This window comes from Ursus maritimus, unplaced genomic scaffold (genome assembly GCF_017311325.1).
Source record: "Ursus maritimus isolate PB19 unplaced genomic scaffold, ASM1731132v1 scaffold_19, whole genome shotgun sequence".
In the NCBI taxonomy this organism is placed as follows: Eukaryota; Metazoa; Chordata; class Mammalia; order Carnivora; family Ursidae; genus Ursus; species Ursus maritimus.
Window position 1 is genome coordinate 23,355,621 of NW_024424341.1, and position 25,317 is coordinate 23,380,937.

The 25,317-nt window shown below is 45.1% G+C and overlaps 1 protein-coding gene across 4 annotated transcripts in view; it reads left to right on the forward strand.

Moving 5' to 3' along the window:
- The window catches only part of PRMT7 (protein arginine methyltransferase 7), a 44,344-nt gene that overhangs the window by 10,094 nt on the left and 8,933 nt on the right, over window positions 1-25,317 (forward strand). For 3 of the 4 annotated variants that reach the window (XM_040633499.1, XM_040633500.1, XM_008702420.2), the window contains 7 exons: window positions 5,303-5,452; window positions 9,714-9,822; window positions 14,687-14,799; window positions 17,948-18,189; window positions 18,413-18,593; window positions 24,119-24,246; window positions 24,613-24,748. In XM_040633499.1, coding sequence (XP_040489433.1) covers window positions 5,303-5,452; window positions 9,714-9,822; window positions 14,687-14,799; window positions 17,948-18,189; window positions 18,413-18,593; window positions 24,119-24,246; window positions 24,613-24,748 — 1,059 coding nt within the window. The remainder of the gene's footprint in view (window positions 1-5,302; window positions 5,453-9,713; window positions 9,823-14,686; window positions 14,800-17,947; window positions 18,190-18,412; window positions 18,594-24,118; window positions 24,247-24,612; window positions 24,749-25,317) is intronic. The other variant, XM_040633501.1, reaches the window with a different exon arrangement.

The following is a 25,317-nucleotide window of genomic DNA, read 5'->3' on the forward strand; positions in this document are numbered from 1 at the left end:
CTTCAGTTTCACTGTGGTAGCTTCAGAATTGGGTAATGAAAAAGTCATAGCTAGTTTAATGGGTGTCATTAATTGGAAGATATGCCGACCCTGGTTTACTGTTGAGGATGGTGCTAACCAGGGTTCTCAGGTGATCGGTTCCTGCTGTACTGAAACTCCCAGGCCAGTTCCCAGTTCTACTCTCCTATTACCCCACAGCCATTCAGAGAAAACCACACCCCCCTGCTTTGGGGGGATGTAATGTGTTTGGAAGGCAGCTGTGCTCCCCATTTTACCACCAACTTAATATATTTGTTCAGTTTCCTAGTTTGATTATTTCTAACAATTACCATACTGATTTTCTTAAAATTTTTTTTATTGTGGTAAAAAGCACAGAACATAAAATACCATACTGATTTTATCCAAGACATAAATGCACTTCCTTTAAGAGTCAAATAGTTCTGTAAGGCTTATTGTGAAAAATAGCAGTCCCCTGGTGTGTATTTCCCTCAGACAGAACCTTTTAATGCTTAACCTCAGAGGCAGCCTCATTGTTTCTCTTTGAGCTGTTTGTTTTATTTTTACTTCCATATATGAGTAGCTATTCTCTTGACTTCCCTGTGAGAGCTGAGAATTGGGTTTTCTTTCAGCCCCTCCATCCAGCTCATTCCCCCTCCTCCCAGTGCAGTTTAATTTTTGCTGAATCAATATTCAGTGTTTCAGTAGGCAAGTCAAACTCTTTGTACCACTGTTTAGTATATCCTTCTGAAAGGTGGTTATGAGGTAAGCACTTATATAAATCTGTGTTAATTAAAATCATTTGTTTACTTTATTAGAATGGTGGAAACAGTATTCATAGCTGAGCTGTATGACATACTCGGATTACTTTGCCTTTTTTTTTTTTTTTTTTAATTTATTTATTCGACAGAGATAGAGACAGCCAGCGAGAGAGGGAACACAAGCAGGGGGAGTGGGAGAGGAAGAGGCAGGCTCCCAGCAGAGCAGGGAGCCCGATGCAGGGCTCGATCCCAGGACCCTGGGATCATGACCTGAGCTGAAGGCAGCTGCTTAACCGACTCAGCCACCCAGGCCCCCCAACAATTGGCGATTCTTTCAGTTTTCTCTTCTTGGAGATTATCTCTGGAATCGTTTTGACCTGCTTGAATCCAGACTGGGAGCTCTGCAGACTTGCTGTGTATCTGTCATCCTGGGATTCTTGTTTAATGTCCTGCAGATTTCCTTCACTTCTCTTTTTATATTGAGTCCTCTGTTTCTTGGCTCACTGGTGTTCCTCTGTGGTTCACTCTCTCTTTCTGGCGAAGCGCATTCTTCATCAGTTTCTTGTGAGAAGGTACATGGGAGGTGAGAGTTTTAAAACTTTGATAATCTGAAAACTGCTTTATTCTGTCCTACTTAAGACTTAGGCTGACTGTGGATTCTAGTTTGGATTCACTTCCCATCAGAATTTTGACATTATCCATTTTCTTTTATTTTTTAATTTCTTAAATTTTTTTTTTGCATATTTTATTTTTAAGTAATTTCTACACCTAACATGGGGCTTGAACTCACAACCCAGAGATCAAGAGTCGTATGCTCCACTGAATAAGCCAGCTAGGCATCCCTATCCGTTTTCTTTTAGAGTTCAGTGCTGCTATTTTGAGATCTGGTACAATTCTTCCTCTTTAAAATAACTTTTTTGGGGCACCTGGGTGGCACAGTGGTTGAGCGTCTGCCTTCAGCTCAGGGCGTGATCCCGGTGTTGTGGGATCGAGCTCCACATCGGGCTCCTCCGCTGGGAGCCTGCTTCTTCCTCTCCCACTCCCCCTGCTTGTGTTCCCTCTCTCGCTGGCTGTCTCTATCTCTGTCAAATAAATAAATAAAATCTTTAAAAAAAAATAACTTTTTTATTGTGACAGACATACAGAAGAATATAAAACATGTATGCACGGTTTAAAAAAGAATAATAAAATAAATGCTCATAGACTTACCACTCAGCTTAAGAAATAGAACATTACCATTACTTAGAATTCCCTTGTGTGCTCCTAGATCGTATTCCTTTCCTTCCCCCAGAAGTTTCCACCATCTTGAATTTTCTGTCAATCACTCTCTTGCTTTTCTTTAGTTTTACTGCCTACTCTGTATTAAAAAGTAAATTCTTAGTTTTGCTTGTTTTTGAACTTTATGTAATGGAATCATACTGTGTTTATACTTGATTGACTTGCCTCTTTGCTCACCATTATTTTTGAGATTCATCCATTTTGCATGTAGCTGTAGTTGATTCATTTTCAGTGCTGTATAGATTCCGTTGTATAAATAAATCATTACTTACCTATTCTGTTGGTCGACTTTGGGGTTGTTTCTAGCTTCTTGCTGTTTTAAGTAGTGCTGCTAGAACATTCTAGGACCTGTACCTGGTGCATGTGCACAGTTTTCTCCACGTTGTGTATACCTAGGACTGGAGTTGCTGCCTGTTGAGTTTGTTCAGCTTTACTAGGTAATGTCAGATTCTTTCCCAAAGTGGTCGTGCCATTGTACGTTCTGATGCTTGTGAATGATAGTTCTTGTTCTTTCACATCCTTGCCAGTGTTTGGTATTAGCCAGTTTTTACATTCTTGTCAGTCTGGTAGGTATGAACCAGTCTGGCGGTATGGTTGTAGTCGGTATTTGTCTGGCTACCACTGAGTTTGCGTTCTTTTTGTTAGTTCATTGGCTTTTCATGTTTCCTCTTTTATGACTTGGTAGTTTATAGGAGTTCTTTATATATTTTGGGTGCTAATCATTTGTTAACATGTATTGTAGGTGTCTTTGTGGGTTGGTTTGTTTTTTAATTTTTTTTAATTAAGATTTTATTTATTTATTTGACAGAGAGGGAGACAGCCAGCGAGAGAGGGAACACAAGCAGGGGGAGTGGGAGAGGGAGAAGCAGGCTCCCAGGGAGGCAGGGATCCCGATGCGGGGCTTGATTCCAGGACCCTGGGATCATGCCCTGGGCGGAAGGCAGACGCTTAACCAGCTGAGCCACCCAGGCGCCCCTGTGGGTTGTTTTTTCATCTGATAAATGCAAATTCTTAAATTTAATGTCAGATTTATTTTAGATGTCCTTTATTGGCTGGTACTTTTTGTCTCTTGTTTAAGAAATCCTTCCCTTTGCCAGGGTTTTAAAGGCTGTTGCTGATGCATAAAATTTCATTTGATTTTTATTTATTGATTTGAAATTATGTAATTTTCCTAAGTTTACTTAGATGTAATTATTTGTAGGTATTTTGGGTTTTAACAGACATTTCATGTGTGAATAGTAACAATTTTTTTCTAGATCTTATTTCATTTTTTTTTCTTGCTCTAGCGTGTTGGATAGAATTTCCAGTATGAAGTCCACTTTGTCCGATTTTTAAAAAATTTATTTGCTAAAAGTTCTTCATAGTCTTTAATATCTCTAATATCTGCAGCGTATTTACCAATATCATGCTCCACCTCCCCACTCCCCGCCTTATTCCCAGTTTTTGGTTACTTCTTTTTCCCCCACCCCTCCCCCTTTTTTTGGACTTATCAGAGGTTCATCAATTTCAGTAGATTTTTGAAATAACTTTTATTTAAAAATCCTGTAAGATCTCTATATTCTCTAGTTCATTAATTTTTGTGTTTTATCATTTTCATTCATTTGCTGATTTGGCAGTTATGTTGCAGTCCTCTAATTTTTTGAGGTGGATGCTTACCTTATCTTTTCTAATATATTTCTCTCCAAACATTGCTTTTAGCTATTCCCTGAGTTTTGATATGTAATTTTTAAAAATTCAGTTCTAGATATTTTCTAACTCTTTCTGATTTAGTTTTTTACCTGTGTTTTTATAATTTCTCAGTGTTCAAAAATCTTTTTTTTTTTTTAAAGATTTTATTTATTTATTTGACAGAGACAGCCAGCGAGAGAGGAACACAAGCAGGGGGAGTGGGAGAGGAAGAAGCAGGCTCCTAGCGGAGGAGCCTGATGTGGGGCTCGATCCCAGAACCCTGGGATCACGCCCTGAGCCGGAGGCAGACGCTTAACGACTGCACCACCCAGGCGCCCCCAAAAATCTTTTTTTTTTAAATTATATTTGTGTTACTGAGGTTTTTAACTTGATTGCACTCAGGTCAGAGAGTATTGTCCTTTTGATACCAGTCTTCTGTCAGTTATGTGCTGTTGCATAACAAATTATCCCAACATTTAATGGCTGAAGAGAGTTATTATCTCACCATTTCCATGGGTTCAAAATCTGGGCTCAGCTTCGTTGCGTTCCCTGGCTTTGGGTCCCTGGCAGGCTTGATCAAGGTGTCAGTCGGGCAGTCATCTTAAGGCTCCGTTGGGGGGAATCCACTTTCAGGTGGTTGGCCTCTTAATGTTCCTTACTAACTTGCCCGCTCATTAGTGCATTTAAAAAGATTTGCAAGTATTTTCCCCATCATTATTAGTTACTTTCAACAGAAGGGTCAGGGTACCTGTTGAGCCAAACTATTAGAGTTAGAACATGTATCTGTTTAAGCTACCAAATACCTGAACTAAAAACAAAGAAATGATTTTCTGAGGAGCGGATTATTTTGTAGACCAGGAACCTGTGTGAATTATAGTCCAGTGAGGAAACCCAAAACGAGGTTACTCTTTCAGTAGAGGGAATTGGTAACGCAGATAGGGGAGGCATGGGAAGCAAATGGGAGCACCAAGGTTACGTAGTGGTAGTAATTGCAGGAAGCAGCTCCCTTGCCTAGGGATGAGGAACCAGAAGAGTGGGATTCTTGAGCCCGGAAGCTGTGGAGAAGAGGTCCTGTGGAACTGGTGCCCAACTCTCTGAGAGGGACAGGTGCTGGAGTCCTGCTGCCACCTGAGGGGCCCGAGGCGGCTGGTGAGGAGAGGGCGGAGAGGAGCTGGCGCTGGAGTCGGCTGCCCGTTCGGGGAGGACACTGATGAAAGGAGCAGCCATTTGGGAAGGAACAAGTTTTCTGCCCCCTGCCGTTCACCCTCTAGTTTCCCTTTTGTCCATACCGAATAGCTGGCAAAGGAGAATGTGGTTGACAGAGCCCCAGCCCCTCAAAGCAGAGTACAGAAGAGGAGTGGGTGTGGAGGGGAGGGACAGTCGCCAAATAAAGGACAAGAGGCTGACCCCGTGCTCTTGGAGTCTTGCAAGGCCTGCCCGGCCCACCTAGCCTGTGCTTTTCCTTGAAAGGCCAGAAGGTCACAGGATCATGACTTATACTGTTGCTGCCAGCCATGAGTCCCAAACTTCACAAAATACCTTTCCATTTATTTATAGTAACTGGTATGAAATGACAGCTGTTTTCTCCTTTCTCTTAGAATATAAAATATTACCAAGGTATCCGGGCTGCTGTGAGCAGGGTGAAGGACAGAGGACAGAAGGCCTTGGTTCTTGACATTGGCACTGGCACGGGACTCTTGTCAATGATGGCGGTCACGGCAGGGGCTGACTTCTGCTATGCCATTGAGGTGAGCTGCTCTCTTCAGGTGTGTGTCCTGTGTCTGGTGTGGGAAGTCCCTCATGCACCTTGCCTATCTGTTTGTTCACAGGCGTTCATGGAGTGTTCACTCTGCCAAGCACAGGGCCAGGTTCTAAGAATATGGAGATGAATCAGACATAATTCCTTCCTCTAGGGGCTCATTTTCTCCTCAGAAAACAGCGGTTCTCAGCCTTGGCTGCATGTCAGAATCACTAAATAGCTTCAAAAAATACTGATGCCTAACTGCCCCCTGCCCCCCAGTTTTAATTTAATTATTCTGGGATGGGGCCTGGGCATTGGGAGTTTTGACTCTGCCCCAAGGTTGAGATCTGCTAGCTTAAATGTCCCCACAGAACCAACTATCTTATTATGTTTGTCAAAAATTGGGTTTTTAGGGGCACCTGGGTGGCTCAGTCAGTTAAGTGTCTGCCTTTGGCTTGAATCATGGTCTCAGGGTCCTGGGATCAAGCCCCACATCGGGCTCCCTGCCCAGTGGGAAGTCTGCCTCTCCCTCTGCTCCTAACCCCACTTGTGCATGCATGCTCTCTCTCTCTCAAATAAATAAAGTCTTAAAAGAAAGAATTGGGTGTTTAATATAACATTAAACATACATTGTTTTTCTGATAATGTCAGTAATGCATCCCATTATAGGAAATATGATAAATGTAAAATAAAAATAGTGTGTTAATTCAAAGTTAACCGTTGTTAAAATTTTGGTGTATGTTCTTCCCAGTTTTGGCGAAGGGGTGGCATGTATTTAAACACTTTTTCCTAATTTGGTTTGTGTGGTGATTGAGTTGCAAAGAACAAAGTCCCAAAATAACAATGGCTTAAACAAGAGAGAAGTTTTTCTTTCTCATGTAAAGTCTGAAGGTAGCACCTGGGGTATTCCAGTGAGACTCTTTCCAGCGCCCCACCCACCATCCCTACGGTGTGGTTGTCGTGCCCATGGTCTAGAAAGGTGGGCATTATTTTAGGCTGAGGGAATACCATGTTTTGTCATTGTAGAAACCCAGAAAGGTAGATTGAAGCCAAACTATGAAGGACCTGAGTGCTACAGTAAAGACTTTAAACTCCTATATCCTGACTTAGTTCTTATTTGAAATAAGAATAGTGGGCTTCAGGTTTCCATGGAAGTCCTGAGAGTGGTGTGTGTATGTCTCTGCATTTGTCTGAGGACTTCATAAAAAAATTGAGTCATTTCTTGGCCTTTTTGAGTGTCATCAAGATTTTTAAGCAAATACAAAAAAATCTATGTTCTAGGATGGTACCCTTAGTTAGCCTTAAGTAGATTTTATTATCCTTACTTTACAAATGAAGAAACTAAGACCCAGAGAGGTTAAAGACTTAATCTCTCAGTTAATAAATAGGAGAGCTTGACCTAGAGACTTGGTCTTTTGATTCCTAATTATGATGCTCACTCTACAGTGGTAGCTTTGATGGGAGAGAGTGAGATTTCTAGCGTGGATATCTGGGGGGCAGTGATGCCATTGACTGGTAAGAGGCGCTCAGAAGAAGATACTTGCTTTGTGGGAAAGATAATGCATTTCATATTGGATGTACGAAGTAGAAGAGAGGCAAGTCCCAGGGCAGGAGCCAGTGTACATGTTAACTGCTAATTAAAGATACAGGGTGAGAACATGTTTTTTTGACAGAATTGGTAGGACTGTGCTTTTGGGTTTTTCATATATTCCCATGTCAGTTACCTGGATTTCTAATTTCTCTCTTGCTGCTCTGATCTGTGACTCTCAGATCTTTTCTATTTGGCTCTTGACATCTTACGGTGGCCTCCCAGCTTTTACTTTAGTGACCACTTTTGAACCTGTGGTCATTCTGTCTGGACTGCCCTGTGGTTTTCAGCTCTGCCTGAGCTGCACACCAACACGAAAGACAGGTCCAGAACAGTGGGTAAGAACCTGCTGGTCCCTAGAGCTGGACTTCTGACCTTTTAGAGAGTGGCATGTACAAGTGCATTTGCAACTCATTTGCTAAAGATGTGACAGGTGAAGCTGGCAGTGTAGGAAATTGTCCAGGGAGAGAGAGTAGAATGAGAAGAGCAAATCTGGGAACCCGTGCCTGTGAAGGAAAAGGAGTGGCCAGTAAAGTCAAATTCAGATAGACACAGCGAGACCCTAGAGGGCAGAGATGGAGGCCAAGAGGCGGCTGATTGCATGGGAATCATGGGAAAGAAGGAGTGGTCAGCAAGTATGGGTGTTCTAGAGCACCATTGTCCACTAGAACCTTCTGTGATGTGGAGTGTCTTCTATAGCTGTGCTGACCAATATAGTGATCCCTAGCCACATAACGGCTGCTAAGCACTTGGGGGATGGGAAACTGAATTTTTAAATTTCATACAGTTTTAATCAACTTATATTTAAATGCATGTGGTCTCTGTATTACACAGCATGGGTATAGAAGTTGAGCAGGATGAGGACTGAGAGATGGCTGTCGGGTTGGTAGCTAAGAGGTGACCTCCTTTAGGTGGTATTTTCAGGGGAGTAGGGTTGAGGAGTGGATGGAATACAAGAAATCATAGACAATGACTATAAACTTCTCTTTTAATACATTTGAAAAGTGAGGCATATTTTGGGAAGGTGTATTAGTTGCAGTGATTTCTGTGGTAAAGTCTTTGAAAATGAAGCATGGTCCTGCTTTCCTCACTTTTTTCTTTTTTTTTTAAGAACAAGAACTTTCCCAGGAATCTCTGGGAAATCTCTCCTTGGGTTTATTGGCCAGAATAAGGTTAAATCCTCTTTAACTTACCTCTTTGACCTGGCCTGAAAGAGTTGATTACCTGTAGACCACACAGGTGTACCAATTGGGAGAAGGTCAGTCCCCCAAACTGACTGGAGGGGCAGAGGAGTACACAGAATGATGTTGGGAAGTCAATTTCAGGGGCCATTCCAGAAAGAAGTGTTCTGGGTGAGGTCTTGAATTCTTGGTGGCTGAGGAGGAGACTGTGAATGTCAGAGCCCAAAGGGTCCGCAGAGGAGATCAGTGATGACATCAAGAGGCAGGAGGGCTGAGGGGTGACATGAGCTTGTGATACTTTGGGGTGGAGGGAAGGTGATGGGTGAGAGCTGAGGGCATGAGTTCCTCAAACTACATCTAAAAACATCAAGCCAGATCCTAGAAATAATTTGAAACAGATTGTGAAGATTTCTTTTTCTAGCTAAGCACATATGTATTCTTTACGGAAGTATATAGCATTTCCCCCTTGATCATAATAAAAGAAATATGTGTTCTTGATAGGAAATATAGACGATGCAGAAAAGAACTTAGAAAAAGTGGAAATCTTGTCGTTGTGACCAGTTTATCCCTTTCTATGTCCACTCTGTGGGTGGGTGTGGCCGCATGCACATCCGCACGTCTTATGCACTGTTGTGGCTGGAGCTTTGCAATTAAAATTGGGCAGGCTAGAAAGAGTTGGAGGGGCTTGTGTTCAGGGACGTGTGAAAGGTTCAGGAAGACTCCCGGAGGAGAGGAGATATGTGATGCCCTGGAAAGTTGGGTTTGCTTTGGCAGGTGGGGGTAGGGCAGGGAAGGCTCAGGCTTGCCTAGCGCACAATGAAAGGGTGGCTGGGGCTTCAGTCATGGGTGGGGGTAGGGTGGGAGGGGAGTAAGGCTGGGGAAGTAAGGTGGTTTGTATTATGGAGGGCCTAGAATACCATAAAATACAGGCTGTATTCTGCCACCAGCGGGGATTTGGAGCAGTTTTGAACTGATGTCTGTTCAGACTTAAGGACTAATACATTAACAGTCTCACTTTCCTCTGGAGAGGACAGCACTTGTCCTGCCCCAGGCCCCAGGTCCTGGTTAAGTGAGGCAAGGCCCCCTATTGCCTTCCCGTAGCTCGGCAGTGACACCTGCCATCCTTGCTGGGTAGTGCAACCTCCTTGGGAAGCGCTGCCTCCCCAGTGTGCCTGGCCCATAAGGTTTAACTCTAAACCCAGCAGAATGTTTTCCTTTTGTATTCATTTTCCTGACACACATTTGGAGAACAAAATATTTAAATTCTAAAGATGAGGTCTTGTTTATTTAGATCAAATCGGCCCAAAGGAATATTTTGCCTGTATCATACGGTAACAGAGGTACATTTTATATATTCCGGAGGAAATTCTGTCATGGAGACCTCTTTTACTTAAATTCTTAGAGCTTGTGTCATGACATATCTTGCTGATCTTGTGTGTTAGGATGTTACTGCTCAAATTATTGCTCATTTTTCCTTGGGTTTTGGCTCTCTTTTCCAGGTTTTCAAGCCTATGGCTGATGCTGCTGTGAAGATTGTGGAGAAAAATGGCTTCGGTGATAAAATTAAGATTATCAACAAGCATTCCACTGAGGTGACCATAGGGCCAGGTAAGATCAACACATACTGTTTTGAAAGTTTCACTTGCTCTTGAAGGAGAGAAGAAGAGGTTTATTCTGGTTACCTGGAATAAGTGTATTCAGGTAATCACAGAGAAATGGGGTCTCTCCATGTGGTCTGAAGATACGCACTTTGCTTCTCAGCTAGTTAAAACAAATTAGTAAACCAGAGCTCATCTCGTGCAGCCGTGGTGATACCAATGAAACTTCCTTTTGCTTTAAGCAAGTTGGAATTCTTATGTGCTCAGCTGCCTGCGTTTTGCGTTTCCTCAGACCGAAGTGAAACTAGGTAGATGGCAGAGAGAGGTTTGCTTCGTGCCGACATCCTGCTTCAGCGTCTGACATGAGCGATTTGCCTGTGCAGCACAGTCTCTCCAGGCTCTCAGAATAGTTTTTATAGTCCAGACATTTGAATCAGACTTCTCAAGTTTCACATGCCACCGATTCCTGGGAAGCAGAGTGGAAAGATTTGCAAAAGAAGCTTCTGGAGTGAGGGTATGGATATCCTCACAGTTTTTTAAAATGCAGTAATTTAGAAAGATGCATCTGTATAAGGTCAACACATTTGTTCCATTTAATTAAAAAAATGTTCTTAATGGAGAACCTGAAACATGCGTAAAAGAAGGGATTAGTGTCCCCTTTATTTTTGAAACATGCATGCAAAAGAATATATAGATCGTGCCATTTTTTAATCAGTGTTATTGAGGTAAATTTTTATAAAATGAGTGCATCTGTCTTAAGTACATAGTTTGATGAATTTGGACAAATGCAAACACACTTGTAACCTCTTTTGCAATCAAAGTAGTAGAGTGTCTTTGTCACGCACAGAGATTCCTTGTGATGCTTTATAGCCGGTCACCTCCATATTACTGACCCTAGGCACCCACTGATCTGCTTTCTTCAATACAGGTTAGATCTCCTTTTTCTAGAATTTTGAGTAAGTGAAATTATCCATGTGTACTCTTTTGTGCCTGCTTTCTTTTCTATAGCATGATGCTTTTGGGTTTTGTCCACATTCTGTGGATCAAAAGTTCATTCTTTTCTGTTGCTGAGTAGTACTCGTGTGTGGACACCTTTGTTCATCCCTTCACCTACTGATGGACATGGCTAGTTTCCTGGTTAGGTCTTTAGATTTACTGATCTTCTCTTGTGGTGTCTAATGTAGGTACATCTAGTGAACTTTTTATACTGTATTTCTAATCTGTAAATGTTTCCTAGAATCTTTTTTATAATTTCCATTGTTCTTACATGTTTGTGTGTTCTTTTAGAATTTTTTTCAAGATTTTATTTATTTACTTATTTATGGGAGTGCGAGAGTGAGAGAACACAAGCAAGGGGGGAAGCAGCGGAAGCAGCAGAGGGAATGGGAGAAGCAGGCTCCTTGTTGAGCAGGGAGCCCAACGTGGGGCTTGATCCCAGGACCCCGGGATCAGGACCTGAGCCGAAGGCAGATGCTTGAACAACGGAGCCACCCAGGCGCCCCTTCATGTTCTTTTAAATAATTATCGTCATCTATATTAATTGTTTTAACATATTTTTATATCTTCTGCTTCCACTGTCTCTGTCTTTTCTGGGTTTGTTCTGTTGACTAATCTTTATCCTGGCTCTGGATTAAATTTTTCTTCTTCACATGTCTAGTAATTTTTATTTGGATGCTGTGTATGTTGGGAGTTTTGCATTGCTGAGTACCAGTGTATTGTCTTCCTGTAAAAGCTTTGTCTGCCATGCCCTTGGGCTATTGGCAGATCAGTTTGATCCTTTCAGGGCTTGCAGTTTTTTTTGTTTGTTTTATTTTGTTTTATGGGGTGGGGGAGGCACAGAGGAAGAGAGAGAATCCCAAGCAGTCTCCACACCCAGCACAGAGCCTGATGGAAGGCTTGATCTCACAACCCCGAGATCTTGACCTGAGCCCAAATCAGGAGTCAGATGTTTAACCAGCTGAGGCACCCAGGAGCTCCTTTCAGGACTTGTTTTTAAGCTTTGTTGGAGCAGGGTTAGAATAGCTTTACGTTGAGGCGCCCGGCGTCAGGCTCTGTGGTACATGTGGACCCTGCTTGGGATTCTCTTGAGCTCTCTCTCTCCCACTACCCCTCTGCCCACTCTCAAAAAAGGAAGAGGTTTAAGTCAAGGTTTCTTTTCTTTTCTCTTCTTTTCTTTCCTTTCCTTTTCCTTTCTTTTCTTTTCTTTTCTCTTTTGTAAAAAAGATTTTATTTTTAAAAGATTTTTATTTTATTCTCTACACCCAACCTGGGGCTTGAGCTGACAACCCCAAGATCAAGAGTTGCAGCCTCTGCCGACTGAGCCAGCCAGGTGCCCCTAAGTCAGGGTTTCGCAACAGTGACATTGTTGACATTTTGGGCCTAATAATTCCTTATTGGGAGGAGCTGTCCTGTGTATTGCAGGATGTTTACCCCTGGCTTCTAACCAGTAGAAGCCTGTAGCACCTAGAAGACCCCCTTCGCTCCTTCCCCTCCACCTGTCCTTTGTGCCAACCAAAAATGTCTCCAGAACTTGCCAAATGTCCTGGGGGTGGGGAAAAAATCTCCCCCTGTTGAAAACCATTGTTCCAAGACTACCTTGGTAACACTAGTACAGCATGGCTTTCCTGAGGTATCTGGTGCTGGCTGATCAGAACTAGAATGTTTCCCAGTCGTCTGTGAGCTCTGGAAATTGTTCAGTTTCTAGCTGCATGGTATAGTCATCCTTCTCCTGGCTTTCTACAGTCTTGACTTTTGTGTGTGTGAGTATATTCAACAGGGGGTTTCAGGGGAGCCCTGTACAGATTTCTGAAGCCCCTTTTCTATGTAACATCTCTCTGGTTCCCCCCGTGAGTCCCAGCCACCTGCGCTCCTTCAGCTCCAGTTGCTGTCTCCTTACCTCAGCAAGACTGCTACATTTTGCCTGCTGTCTTGCTCCTTATAGCAGTCTGGAAGGTACCTGCCGGCAGAAAGCCAGAGCAGTTGAAGGGGTCATTTTGTTTCTCTTCTTGGTGAACAAATTGTGTTTCCTCTTGTTCAACATCTGAAAACACTTGTTTCATATATTTTATCTGGTTTTCTGGTTGATTACAATGGGTGGGTAAGTCTGATCACAATTACTTCACAGCTGACTTGGGGAGAAGTATTTGTGTCCCATCTAGTCATGTGGCAGAGACCTAGGAGGCCCTGGGGTAGGAGGCACCCTCCTCAGGCTCCCACTGCACCCCCTGCGTTAGCACTCAACATGCTAGGTATCAGGTTCCCAAGAGTGTTTGTTGAGATTCAGTGGATCATAAAGCTTTGTTTATTTGAAGCAAACTGGACAATAAATCATTTTAAATTCCATAATTGGCTTAGGAAATTATTCAGGAGGTAGAATTGGCAGGGCTTGGGGACTGATTGGATGTAGGGTGACAAGAGAGGGAAGAATCGAGAATTCAGCTAATATTTGCTGACTGTTCCTGGGTGCTGGAAGTTGTTCTAGGCATTGGGGTAAAATGCCAAGCAGAGCAGGCAGGGTCCTTGCTCTCTGGGAGATGGTGCATGATGCCCAGGTTTCAGGACTGTGTGACTGGTGGTGCCATCCACTGAGGCAGCGGCGTCAAAGGGAGAAGCAGACGTGTAGGGGTGGGGCCCGGTTTGGGACAGTGTATTTCTGTTCAAGTTTGGCATGATATCAGAGAGGGTGGGCAGTGCCCCTTGGGAGCACGGTCTCTGTGCCAGGAGACATTTGTTTCTTGTCAGCTTCCTTTCATGGCATTGAGCACAAGGGTGCTTTGTAGAAAGTGGACAGCTCTTACCTTTGCTGTCCTAACCACCACCACCTGGGGCAGATCTCATTACCCTTGTTTTACAGATGAGGCGACTGATGGTCAGCACTGAGGGTTCAGGGCTACAAAGCGGGATCTGGGTTCAGGTCTCCATGACTTGAGGTTCAGGCTGTGTGTACTGCATCCTCCTGTGAGCCTCCTTAATGCTTCCCTTTCCTTGTGTTTTCCATGAGACTCGTCTGTGTGGGGGAGATGGGTGGGTTTTGTCAGATTGGAATCTGTGCACCATTAGAGATGTTTACGGTTAATTCTCTATGATGAATAGCCCCTTCCAAAGTTAATTTTGTCTCTTGGCTCATTAAAAATTACAATTGTAGAAGTAACATTACATTACAGAGGTTCAGGAATTGAGTCAGCCAAAAGACCTCCCCTACTCCTAGCATCCTAAGAGAACTATTACTTGGGGGATCGTTTGGTAGCAAGAAACTAACTTAATTAAGCGGAATTTAATGTAAGGAATTGGTGTTGCTGAACCCTGGGTCTCATAGTATCACTGGAATTGCGCATCCTCTCTAGCTTTGATTTTTTCCTCCCTCTGTGCAGTCTAGAAATATATGAATGAAGTACTGATGTTCAGTTTTGCTTTTCAAATCATTTTTGCTAATACATTAATAGTTTAATTGTTAATTTGTATCCAGTTGCTAAGAAGAATGAAACATTTTCCATATGTTTGATTGATTAGTTTTCTGTTTTGAATTGCCTATTTGTGTTTTTGCCTGGTTTTCTTTTTGGGTGTTTATAGTTTTCTTATCAGTTCTGTGAGTCCTTTGCAATATTAATAAACATACAGAAAAATTGAAAGAGTGGTATAGCAAATACTTACATTCTCTTAACCAAGGTTTACCAATTGCTAGTATTTTGATGTGTATATGTATATCAAAACGGGTTTTTGGTGAGCCATTAGAAAGTTTCATGACACTTCTAGTTACTTGAATATATGTGCTTTCAGTGTAATGATCTGTTAACTTTTTACCTTTCACGTATTTGCTGTAAATATTTTTTCTCATTGATCGTTTGTTTCTGGCTCCGTTTCCTTGTGTTTCTCAGATGGTGACATGCCATGCCGTGCCAATATCCTGATCACGGAGCTCTTTGACACAGAATTGATCGGAGAGGGAGCACTGCCCTCCTATGAGCATGCCCACAGACATCTTGTGCAGGTAGGGAACAGGGGCCTCCCTCAGGTACATTGCTGTGATCTCAGCTGCTTCACACAGGTCTCATTGATGCCCCATGGTCTACACAGCCCGAGCCCTCAGTACTTCTCTGTACTCCCTGGGATACCCTTGATTCCTGGGAGACTCTGGTTCTCCTTCATTAGGACTTCTGGGTCTCTTACCAAGTCTTCATAGGCTAGAGCTGAAAGGCAAGAAACCGTCTTTGAATTCAGTTCAATTCAGCAAAGATTCTTTAAGTGTCATAATACATCCTTTCTGTTTCTAGGACCCACACTGGTCAGCGATGGTGCAGACTGAATGGGCCAAATGGAGAGGCCAACAGAAGCACCAGTAATATGCTGTTTTAAGACTGGCAGATGAGGGCCGGGATCAGGAGATGAGGGCATATGTAGAGAGGCTGGAACTTGGAGAGGCCCTAAGGAGAGGGAGAGGTATCCCTGGTAACGGACCTGTTCGGTTGTCAGTGGGAACACCCCCCAGGTGGGCTTGTGAGCTGATGGTGGAAAGTGGGGGAAAGGGTAGAAGGCCTTGAATGCTAAGCCCTCTGGCCATTCTAGGCGAAAGAATTTGGGTAGTGATAATCTTTGGCAGTTTTTTGGGGAAGGGAGAGGCATGCTGACAGTCTCTGAGTTGTTGGTCCTGCTTTTGTATGGACATAAACGTCCCCAGAGGCAAAAGCCAGCTGGGGAGGTGTGAGTGTCTGCTTCTTTTGCTGCCACCTGTCCTGTGGGCACCATCTAGGTGAGCCTGCAACTGTCCCATTCTGGGGCCCTGTGTGGGGGTTTTTCGCGTGGCCAGAGTGAAGAGCTCGTTGCGGGGCAGTTGGGGCCACAGGCCACGTTACTCACACAATCAGCATGTGATGGTGACTGTTCTGTGGATCCTCACACTTGTGTGAGATGTCTCCATGTCTCCAAAATGTAAGGTCTTTTTCTAGTAACTTTAGTAGTACTTATTTCTATTTCTCCACATTAAAACTATCAACTAAATGAATCCCTGAAACAGAGAACACAAGGATATTTAAAATTACATTGGTGTTGCCCAATTGGTCTTTCTCTAATTCATCTAATAATTAAGAAGGTGTGCAGGTCGCTGTCCACAGTTTCCTTTCTCAGCTGTCTGTGTCGCCAGGTGTCCGTTGTCTGTTCTAATCACTGTCCCCATCTGCCCACCTTGTGTCTGAGCGTGAAAGAGTTACGGCTTTACACAAAGGCTTCCATTGCCTGTCCCTTTTCCTGCCTTGTTGGAGGTCATGCGTCCAGGGTGCTGGCACGTCTGACAGACAGTCCATGTGGTGGTGAGTGACCCAGTGATAGATCTGAGAAGGTAAATTTATTGAGCACCTTCATTTTGCCAGGCCCTTTTTTGACTGCCAGGAATATGAAGGTGTGTTCCCAGACAGGCAGGCAGGTGAGCAGTTTATCACAACACAGTTGGAGGGTATGCTCAGATGGTGGTCAGCGGGGTGAGATCCTGCCTGCTATGGTCAAGGAAGATGAGGATCATCAAGGAAAACGAAGCTTGAGTGGAGTCAGTCTTGAAGAGTAACCAAGCGTTAGCCTGGCAGATGGGGGTGTTCTCAGGAGAGGAGGTCAGCATGCACAAAGATGGGAAGGTGAGCTGGTGCGGTGTGAGTTGTTGGCATTATGGGTAGCGTGGGAGGTGGGGTTGGAGCTAAGGCTGGAGGGCTGGGCAGGACTAGACTGGGATGGGCCACTGTGCTCCAGAAGGCAGTGTGGTGCCACGGGAGGGTTTTAAGCAGGGGATTGACATCGGATTCATGTAGGGGGGCACGTGGAGAGCATTTGGGGTGCAAGGTCAGGGGCAGGGAGACTGGTTAGAAGGTGGTTGGAGTCGTCCAGGCTCTGGGGCTGAGGTGGGCTTCAACTGAGACCAGAGAAATGGGCCTGGACAGGTAGCCTTGGGGAGGAGGAAGGTGGTCAAGGACTTCGTAATTACTTAGATGTGGAGGCATTGAGGCAATGCCAAAGTTTGGGGCTTGGGAGGCTGGATTGGATGGTGGTGCTCCCTATTATAAGGGAAGATGGGAGGAGGACCAGGCTCAGGAAGGAGGGGGAGAGGTGAAGGTGATTTCTTTGGTTTAGACAGTGTTTGAGCTATCTGAGGGTCAGACAAATAGAGAGGACCAAGAGGCTTTTGGCTGTGCGGTATTTGGTAAATGAAGATGGACTGAATGACGTCCCACAGGTGAGAGTGTATGGAGGGAGAGAAAGGTGGGCCAGACCAGGTCTCTGGGGAGTTCTCTCTGTGAAGGATGGGTAGGGGAAGCACAGCCTTGTGAAGCAGCCAGAGGGGGAAAACATGCCTGGAGACATTTTTGGTGTCACAACTGAGTGGGGGATGCTATTGGTATCTTGTGTATAGAGGCCAGGGATGTTCGTGAACATCGTATGATGCACGAAACAGCCCCCACAGCAAAGGATCATCTGACCGAAGAGGTCTCTAGTACTGAAGCCCGGAAACCTCGTGCCTGTTATTTCCCTGGAGTAGTAGCTGTGAGTGTCCTCTTCATGGTTGGGCCCCTGGTGCGTGGTGCATAGAGGCTATTGGGTGAAAGAATGAGGTAGAAGGGAAACCAGATGAGGGACTACAGCCAAACCAAATGAGGGGAGTGGTTGGCAGTGCCTGGTGATGCCAGGAGGTCAGGTCATCTGACGATGGACACTTACCCATCGGGCTGTGCAATAAAAAGGTTCTGGTGTCTGGGGCGAGCTGTGCCGAAGAGAAGCTCGGAGCCCAGTGCCAGGAGTGCTGTTAGCAAGATTTGGACTCTTTTTTCAAAGTTGGTGTGGGAGTTAATCAGCATGATGACAATTAAGGGTTATTTTTGAAGTATTTAAGAGTGTCATGTAGTTGGGAACTTCCCTGACAGAAATTGTTTCAGGCATAATGTGTATTTTTGAAATCTGGTTCCTTTTTTCTCTTCCCCAAGGACATTAGGCCAAAACGAGTTCACTGTCCTCATAGTGGTAAGGCGTTAGACGCTATTCAACTGACCTGATATTAAGGAACAAGCCTCTTTTGATCAATGAGAATTACTGTGGGTTTATTTTATAGTATATATACCGATTTTTTTTTCTCTTCTTTTGTTTTTTTCATATAAACGTAGGAAAACTGTGAAGCGGTGCCTCACAGAGCAACTGTCTATGCCCAGCTGGTGGAGTCCAGGAGAATGTGGTCGTGGACTAAGCTCTTTCCTGTCCGCGTTCAGACCAGCCATGGGGAGCAGGTCATCGTCCCCCCCTTGGAACTGGAGAGGTGCCCTGGCGCCCCCTCTGTCTATGACATTCAGCTGAACCAGGTGTCTCGCACTGACTTCACTGCCCTCAGTGACGTGATGCCTATGTTCAGGTACCAAGGAGCCACCCAGCCAACAGTGCTTTGAGATATTTGGGGGAATTGGGGTCTTTAGAAGTTTTTTATGAGTGAGAAGGAAATCTAGCTGATGTCACCTGCTTTTGAAGGCAGGAGTCCATTGCAAACAAGTCTCATTGCTGGTGATGTCATCATAAAAGCTTAAAAATGGAGTGTGTAAGGTTAAAATATGCTTAAGTTCCTGCATATTCTTCCACAGTGTGGACTTTAGCAAGCAAGTCAGTAGCTCAGCAGCCTGCCACAGCCGGCACTTTGAACCTCTGGCATCTGGCCGAGCTCAGGTGGTTCTCTCCTGGTGGGACATTGAAATGGACCCTGAGGGGAAGATCAAGTGCTCCATGGCCCCCTTCTGGGCACACTCAGACCCAGAGGAGCTCCAGGTAAGAGGCAGGAGTTGAGCACGTTTTCATGTAAGTCAAGTCGGAAACTTGTTCACTTTTGGTTGTGGGAAAGTAGCATGTTGAATCTTAGATTCACAGGAATTTAGAGACAAAAGGACTATGTCAGGATATTTTTTTTATTAAAGATTTTGTTTATTTACATGACAGAGCGAGAGAGCGAGCATACCCAAGCATGGGGAGCGGCAGAGGGAGAGGGAGAAGCAGGCTTCCCGCTGAGCAGAGAGCTGGACGCAGGGCTCGATCCCGGGACCCCGGGGATCATGACCTGAGCTGAAGGTAGATGCTTAACTGACTGAGCCACCCAGGAGCCCCAGGACTTTGTCAGGATTAATGTCAGAGAAGAGTTTTTTGTTTTTTTTTTAAAGTTAATTTATTTTGGAGAGAGACTGGGGAGAGGGTCAGAGGGAGGAGAGAAGCAGACTCCCTGAGTGTGGAGCCTGACACACGCAGTCCCACAACCCTGAGATCATGACCTGAGCCGAAACCAAAAGCCTGCTGCTCAACTGACTGAGCTGCATAGGTCCCCCTGTCAGAAGAGTTGAAAACAACAGCAACAACAACAAAGGCAAGGCTACCTATGGTAAGATAGAAAACAGACCTCTCCGCCGAGTTCATGCGCAGCATCAGCAGACACGGGGCCACGGGGAAGCTTTAGTGTGTTGGCTCCCCAGGTCCTAGCACAGCTGCTCCCAGAGCCCCCACCCCTTGCCCCCAAGTAATCCCAGGGGCCTCACCTCAGCTTGGAATGGAGAACTACAGTCTGTCTACAGCCTCATTTTCCATGGCCTCAAAATCTTCTCTAGCTTAATAGAAAGTGGGCGGAGGATGTGAACTACAGAAAAGGAAACGCAGATAACGGTCTTAACATGTGAAAAGCTGTTCAGCCTCACTCATAAGAGCAGTGCAGATATAAACTGCAGTGAGACATTATTTTCCACCTGTTAGTGATAAAGTTCAGAAAGTTTGGTGACACGCTATGGGTGCAGCTGTGGGGAAAAGCAGGCCAATGAACGTCAGAGCTTCCATGGAGCGCAGGGAGACCCAGTCTGTCATCACAGGAAGAGATGCCACTTCTAGACATTTAGGCTCTGGGTAGAGTTGCATATATGTATAATGACATGCGCCAGGGTACTCACTGCAGTCTAGAAGCTACCAGTCCTGTATCCATTCAGAGGGTGAGGCAGGTCCCTTAGCACTGATGGAGAACAATCTCCAGGGTGATCATTAAGTAAAACAGAAATAGAGGTGCGGAACAGTGTGTGGCATGACAACATTCGTATTATTAAAGATGAGAATATATGTGTTTATGAGTTTATGTGTGTGGTGGGTGGGTGTAAGAATATCTTTGGAAGAATTGATAGAAATTGGTAAAAATGGTTGCTTCTGGGAAGGGAGCTGGAGGTTAGTGGTGGGAAGGAAACTTTTCATTCCATGACCCTTTTATGTTCTCTCATGTGCATGTGTTGTCTACACACACTCAAAGGGGAAAAAAGTGGGAAAGGTGCTTCAGGGCTGAGAAATCAAACTTTCCTTCTGATGAGAGAGCAGAAGGCAAACTCAAGACAAAGCACAAGCTGACACCCCGCAATCCCCATTCCTACCCCCAGCCGGCACTTCTGCTGCCTGAAAGCTAAGGGAAGGAAAAACAAATGGTTAACTAATAGAGACCACAGACAAGAGTCTCCTCAGTTTACAAAATGTCTTAGTGATTTACAAGAAAAAACATTATCAATAAAAACATTCCTGTCAATAACCTAAATTCCAGTGGGAAATGCCCAGCTGTCTTAATGTTAATGCTTTACTGGAGGAACAACAACCTTAACTTCACAATGGCACGGCCTCTAGTATCTTGGAGGTCCTCTTTAGCCTACGAAAATCCTTTTGAAACCTTTTGAAACCTCCCTTTTCCTTACCCACCCCCAGCTCCCAAGTATATAATCAGCCACCCCTCACAACCCTAGTGCAGCAGCTCTTTCTGCCCACGGGTCCTATTGCCGTGCTTTAATAAGCAGCGTTTTTCACCAAAGACGTCTCAAGAATTCTTTCTTGGCCATTGGCTCCAGACCCCACCAACTTCACCAACATTTCTGAAAAAACCATCCCTTCTGTACCTGGGAGTCCCTGGGCACCATTCTCTCTCTATTCTCTTGTCCTGTCACCACTACATGGGCACTGGATTTATCTTGATTGCTGGCCTGCTGGTTCTAGGTGTACACAGGGTGATATCAGGGATGGCCTTAGCTGCTCCCCTGTTTCCTGAGTTACTTAGGCCAAAGGGTCATGACTGCTGCAGGATTGCAGTTGGTAACCCCTGACACCTGGGCCTGTGAGGTCCCCATCTCCCCTGTACCCTCCAGTTGCCTGGCCTTGGGTGGGCGTGCCTCCATGCAGTATGTGTGAACTCTTTGCACACCCGGTCTTCACGCTGAGCGAGTATTTGGGGGCAAGGGGGGGGGGTCAGAATTCGCCTGCAGAATGGATGGGGACCCTGGACTGCTTTCTTTCCAGGAGAGTGATGGATACAAAATTAGCGCAAGAATATATAACGCTAATACTTTCATTTGCATATCTTCACAGTGCTACTGATGTATTGGAATATGGTGAGGTTCAGTGGGGTGAGGTCTGGAGCTGACGACCAAGAATTCTTGAGACGTCTTTGGTGCACAAGGGTGCTCATTAAAGCACGGCGACAGGACCCGAGGGCAGAAAGAGCTGCTGCCCAGCGGTCTTGAGGAGTGGTGATTATATTCTTGCGGGTTGGGGGAAGATACGGAAAAGGGAGGGTTTTAGAGAACTTTGATATGCTAAAGAGGACCCTCAGCTAAGATACCCGAGGCCTTGCCATTGTCAAGTTAAGGTTGTTTTCCCCTCCAGCGAGGTATTAACATTAAGAAAGTTGGGAGATTCCTGGAAGAATGTCATAGGTCCCACCCAGAAGTGGGGGTTGGGGGAGGTTGCAGGGTGTCCGCTTGTGCTTTGTCTTCAGCTAGCCGCCTGGTCTCTCATCACAACTAGGTGTATTTTTCTCCTCAATCCTCATATGAGACGTGCTGGGTAATCACATAATGCCCAAACTGAGACTGAGGCCCGACCCAGTGATTGGAGCAGGGCCTTGGCTCTAGGCAGCAGTGGTGGGTGCTTGTCTCCTGACTGGAGTTTGTGTCCTTCCTTTACCAGCCATGACATATGGACTGTTAGAAATTTGAAGAGCTGCTAATAGATCTCCCTCATGATTTCACTAAACTGCTCTTGTCTGAAATACATTCAGTCTGTCTCACCTTGGCCAGTGGGTTCAGTCAGCAGCCCTTTAGCGTTCGGACCTGGGAGGCTGGTGTGTGAGGACGTGATGGTCAGGGAGCCCAGGAGGAGTTGGGGGAGGCTCTCTGTTTTTGGGTCAGTTTGCATAGTCAGGAATGAACAAAAGGTTTTAGAGAATCGTTTTTTTCCTTCTTGTTACTGATGAGATTGTGGGATATCGGTGAGTTGCAGGGGGGTGGAATCCAGAGCCGACGACCAAGAAAGAATTCTTGAGACGTCTTTGGTGCAAAATGGTGGCTTATTAAAGCACGGGGACAGGACCCGTGGGCAGAAAGAGCTGCTGCCCTGGGTTGTGAGGGGTGCCTGATTATATACTATGGGGTTGGGGGAGGTAAGGAAAAAGGGAGGTTTTCAAAAGGATTTTTGTATGTTAAGGAAGATTCACAGGATACCGGAGGCTTTGCCATTGTTGCGTTAAGTTGTTTTTTTTCCTCTTAGGTAGGCATTAACATGAGTATAGTTGGGAACTTCCTGGATTCCTGGAAGTATCTGTCTATGGCCTGCAGGTTATAAAGATGTTTAATTGTATTTATATTACCTTCTGGAAGCTACCTTACTGATAGCTTTGTTCTTGTAAACTGCTAAGACATTTGTAAACTGAGGGAGACTCAAGTCTTGCAGGATTGTGGTCTCTATAAGTTAACTATTTTTTTTCCCCTCAAGGGCAGCCAGTAGTGCCTGAGGAATGTCACCTACATCCTGTGGGGGGGAGAGGGGTTGCAGGGGTGTCAGTTTCTGCTTTGTCCTCAGCTTGCCTTCTGTTCCTTCATCATTACTGTTTACTTATTCTATAGTGTGTCTGGTTACATTGTCATTTTCTAACACTTAGCTATTTTAGATACCTGGGAATGTCGTTCTCCTGCCTTTCGGTTAAATTCAAATCTGGTAGGGCAGAATGCATTCCTGAGAAGTGGGGCTGGTGTCAGCTCGGTTTGCATCTGCACTCAGTGGTGCTCTGGGAGTCTCCCAGGGACCAAGTTTTTCTTAGCTCCTGCTGATGACAGAGAATGAGCACACACTTGTCTCATCAGAATTGAGCCAGGCATCCACTTTTTAGGATAGTTCTTTCTTTTTTAAAAAGAGGCTTAACATAATAAAAAGAGGCTTAAAGATTATGAGAGTAATAAACCTCCTTGTGTAAAACAAAAACGAGTCCAGTATCACTCGGGGTCCTATCACTGCAAAGAACTCCTCCTCTCTTGCCACATGCGTGAGTATTGTCGGTGCTGATTTCTGTGTTTTCATGCTGCACTAGTGTTCGGTCACCATCTTTAGTGTCTGCTGATACTCTCAATCTAGAAGGACTTGTAGATCCATTTCTGAGCTGCTGGACATTTGGTTCGGTGCCAGTTGTTGCTAGTCTAAATATGCAGTAAGGGTGTTTATGTGAGTATAGCTTTTTTTCTTTGTTTTTCCTTAGCAAAGAATCCTGTATGCGGGGCTTGTAGTGTCAAAAAGGATGAACACAGCTTAATGAAAGTTGACTCTGGATCATCGTAAACCGTGTTTCACAATTTAGAGTATTCGAGACCTGAGTTGAGATCAAGAGTTGGAGGCTTAACCAAATGAGCCACCCAGGCACCCCTAAAAACTATTTAATTCAGAAGAATAAACAGAATAAGACCTTTCTATACTATTTTCCCAACTTTTTATTTTGATAAATTCTAAAGCCACAGAAAAAATGGAAATAAACACTGATATGCCCTTTACTTAAATTTTCCCAAATTTCCCAATTGTTAACATTTGCTATGTTTGCTTTCTCTCTCACCACCATCTTCCCTCTCTGCTTCCCTTCTTCATTGCCCGTACGTACACGCACACACGCACACACACACACACGCACGCACGCACGGTGAGGTTGGAGGCAGGCACATGTACACATGCATGCACATGGTATAGAGGCTGGAGCCCCCTGTCCTGAACCCCTCTTAAAGACTGCTTACCCTGGGCTGCATTGTATCCTCCGAAAGCCAGGAGCATTCCAGCAAGCTTTCCAGCCATTAGCCTCTCTGACTTGAGAATTTTCTTTATTTCTTTGGCGAGAGTAGGCATCTCTTAAATGTAGAGAGTAGTCCACAGCATGGTCTCCCTGCAGGTGGGTTTTGGGCTTGGATTTTGACTCCTGGATTAGAAACATTGCTCTTTTTGCAGCTTGGGGACAGCTGATTCTCTGTTCCCTGTTTCAGTGGCGGGACCACTGGATGCAGTGTGTGTACTTCCTGCCACAAGAAGAGCGTGTTGTCCAAGGCTCAAGCCTCTGCCTGATAGCCCACCATGACGACTATTGTGTATGGTACAGCCTCCAGAGGACCAGGTATGCCCCGAGTCTTGGGGAGTGGGGGTGGGCCATGCCCTGGGCCAGTGACACCGAATTTATGTAAGTTCCCCTTATAAACCTTGTGGAGGCACAAGTGGGCAGGTTTGTGACAGAACAAAGTTAGAATAAAAGTTTTGTGATGGGATGTGCTAGCGCCCATTGTTGTACACTCAGAAGAGGCTGCCCCGGTTGCGGGGCCCCCATTTGGAAGAGACCTAGATGAGAAGTCTTGAATTGGGGGGCCCTCTAACCTCTAATGCCTATTTACAAGCCGTTTCGTAGACTCATGCCCTCTAGCGGATGTGGATGTGCCTAGCAGGTCATGCTCATCATGTATGTGTCTCTGTTCATTTCCTGGCCTAGCCCTGAAAAGAATGGGAGAGTCTCCCCAGCACGCCCCGTGTGTGACTGCCAAGCTCACCTGCTCTGGAACCGGCCTCGGTTTGGAGAGATCAACGATCAGGACAGAACTGATCAATATGTCCAGGCCCTGAGGACGGTCAGTGTCTAGCCCCTTCAGTGGTTGTAGGCAAGTTTGTCCCATGGGCCCCAGCTCATTGATTGCTTATTGTTCGTTGGTTTTGACTTCTGTGCTCCGTGGTCTTCGAGTGGCTTCTGGGTGGGCCCTCAGGTGGTGAGTCAGGGAGCACGTTACTGGACTTTCTGAGGGCTGTTCTCTGCTCTCCTGTGAGAGCCTCTGCCTGGGAGCCTTACCCTGGCCCCTGCCTTTGTTCTTCTAAACATGTTGCCTTTGTGGTCACTAGCAGTCCCTGCGGGTGATCCCAGTGGATTCAGCCACCCCATCCTTCCTTTCATCTGCCTCCTTTCTAAAATTTTCTAAAATGTGAATCTGGTTATATAATTCTCCTGCCTAAAAAACCTTTGCTCAGGGGTATCTCAGGCCAGGACCACACACAGGGGTGTCTCTTGGACCTCTTGGAGTTGTATGCAGAAATATGTGTGCACATATGCAAATGCACGCATTTTTTGCAGAAGGGAAGATCCCAACTATCTTCAGTTTCTGTCACAGGGATCTGGGACCTGTAAAGTAATCCCTGCCTTTGGGGA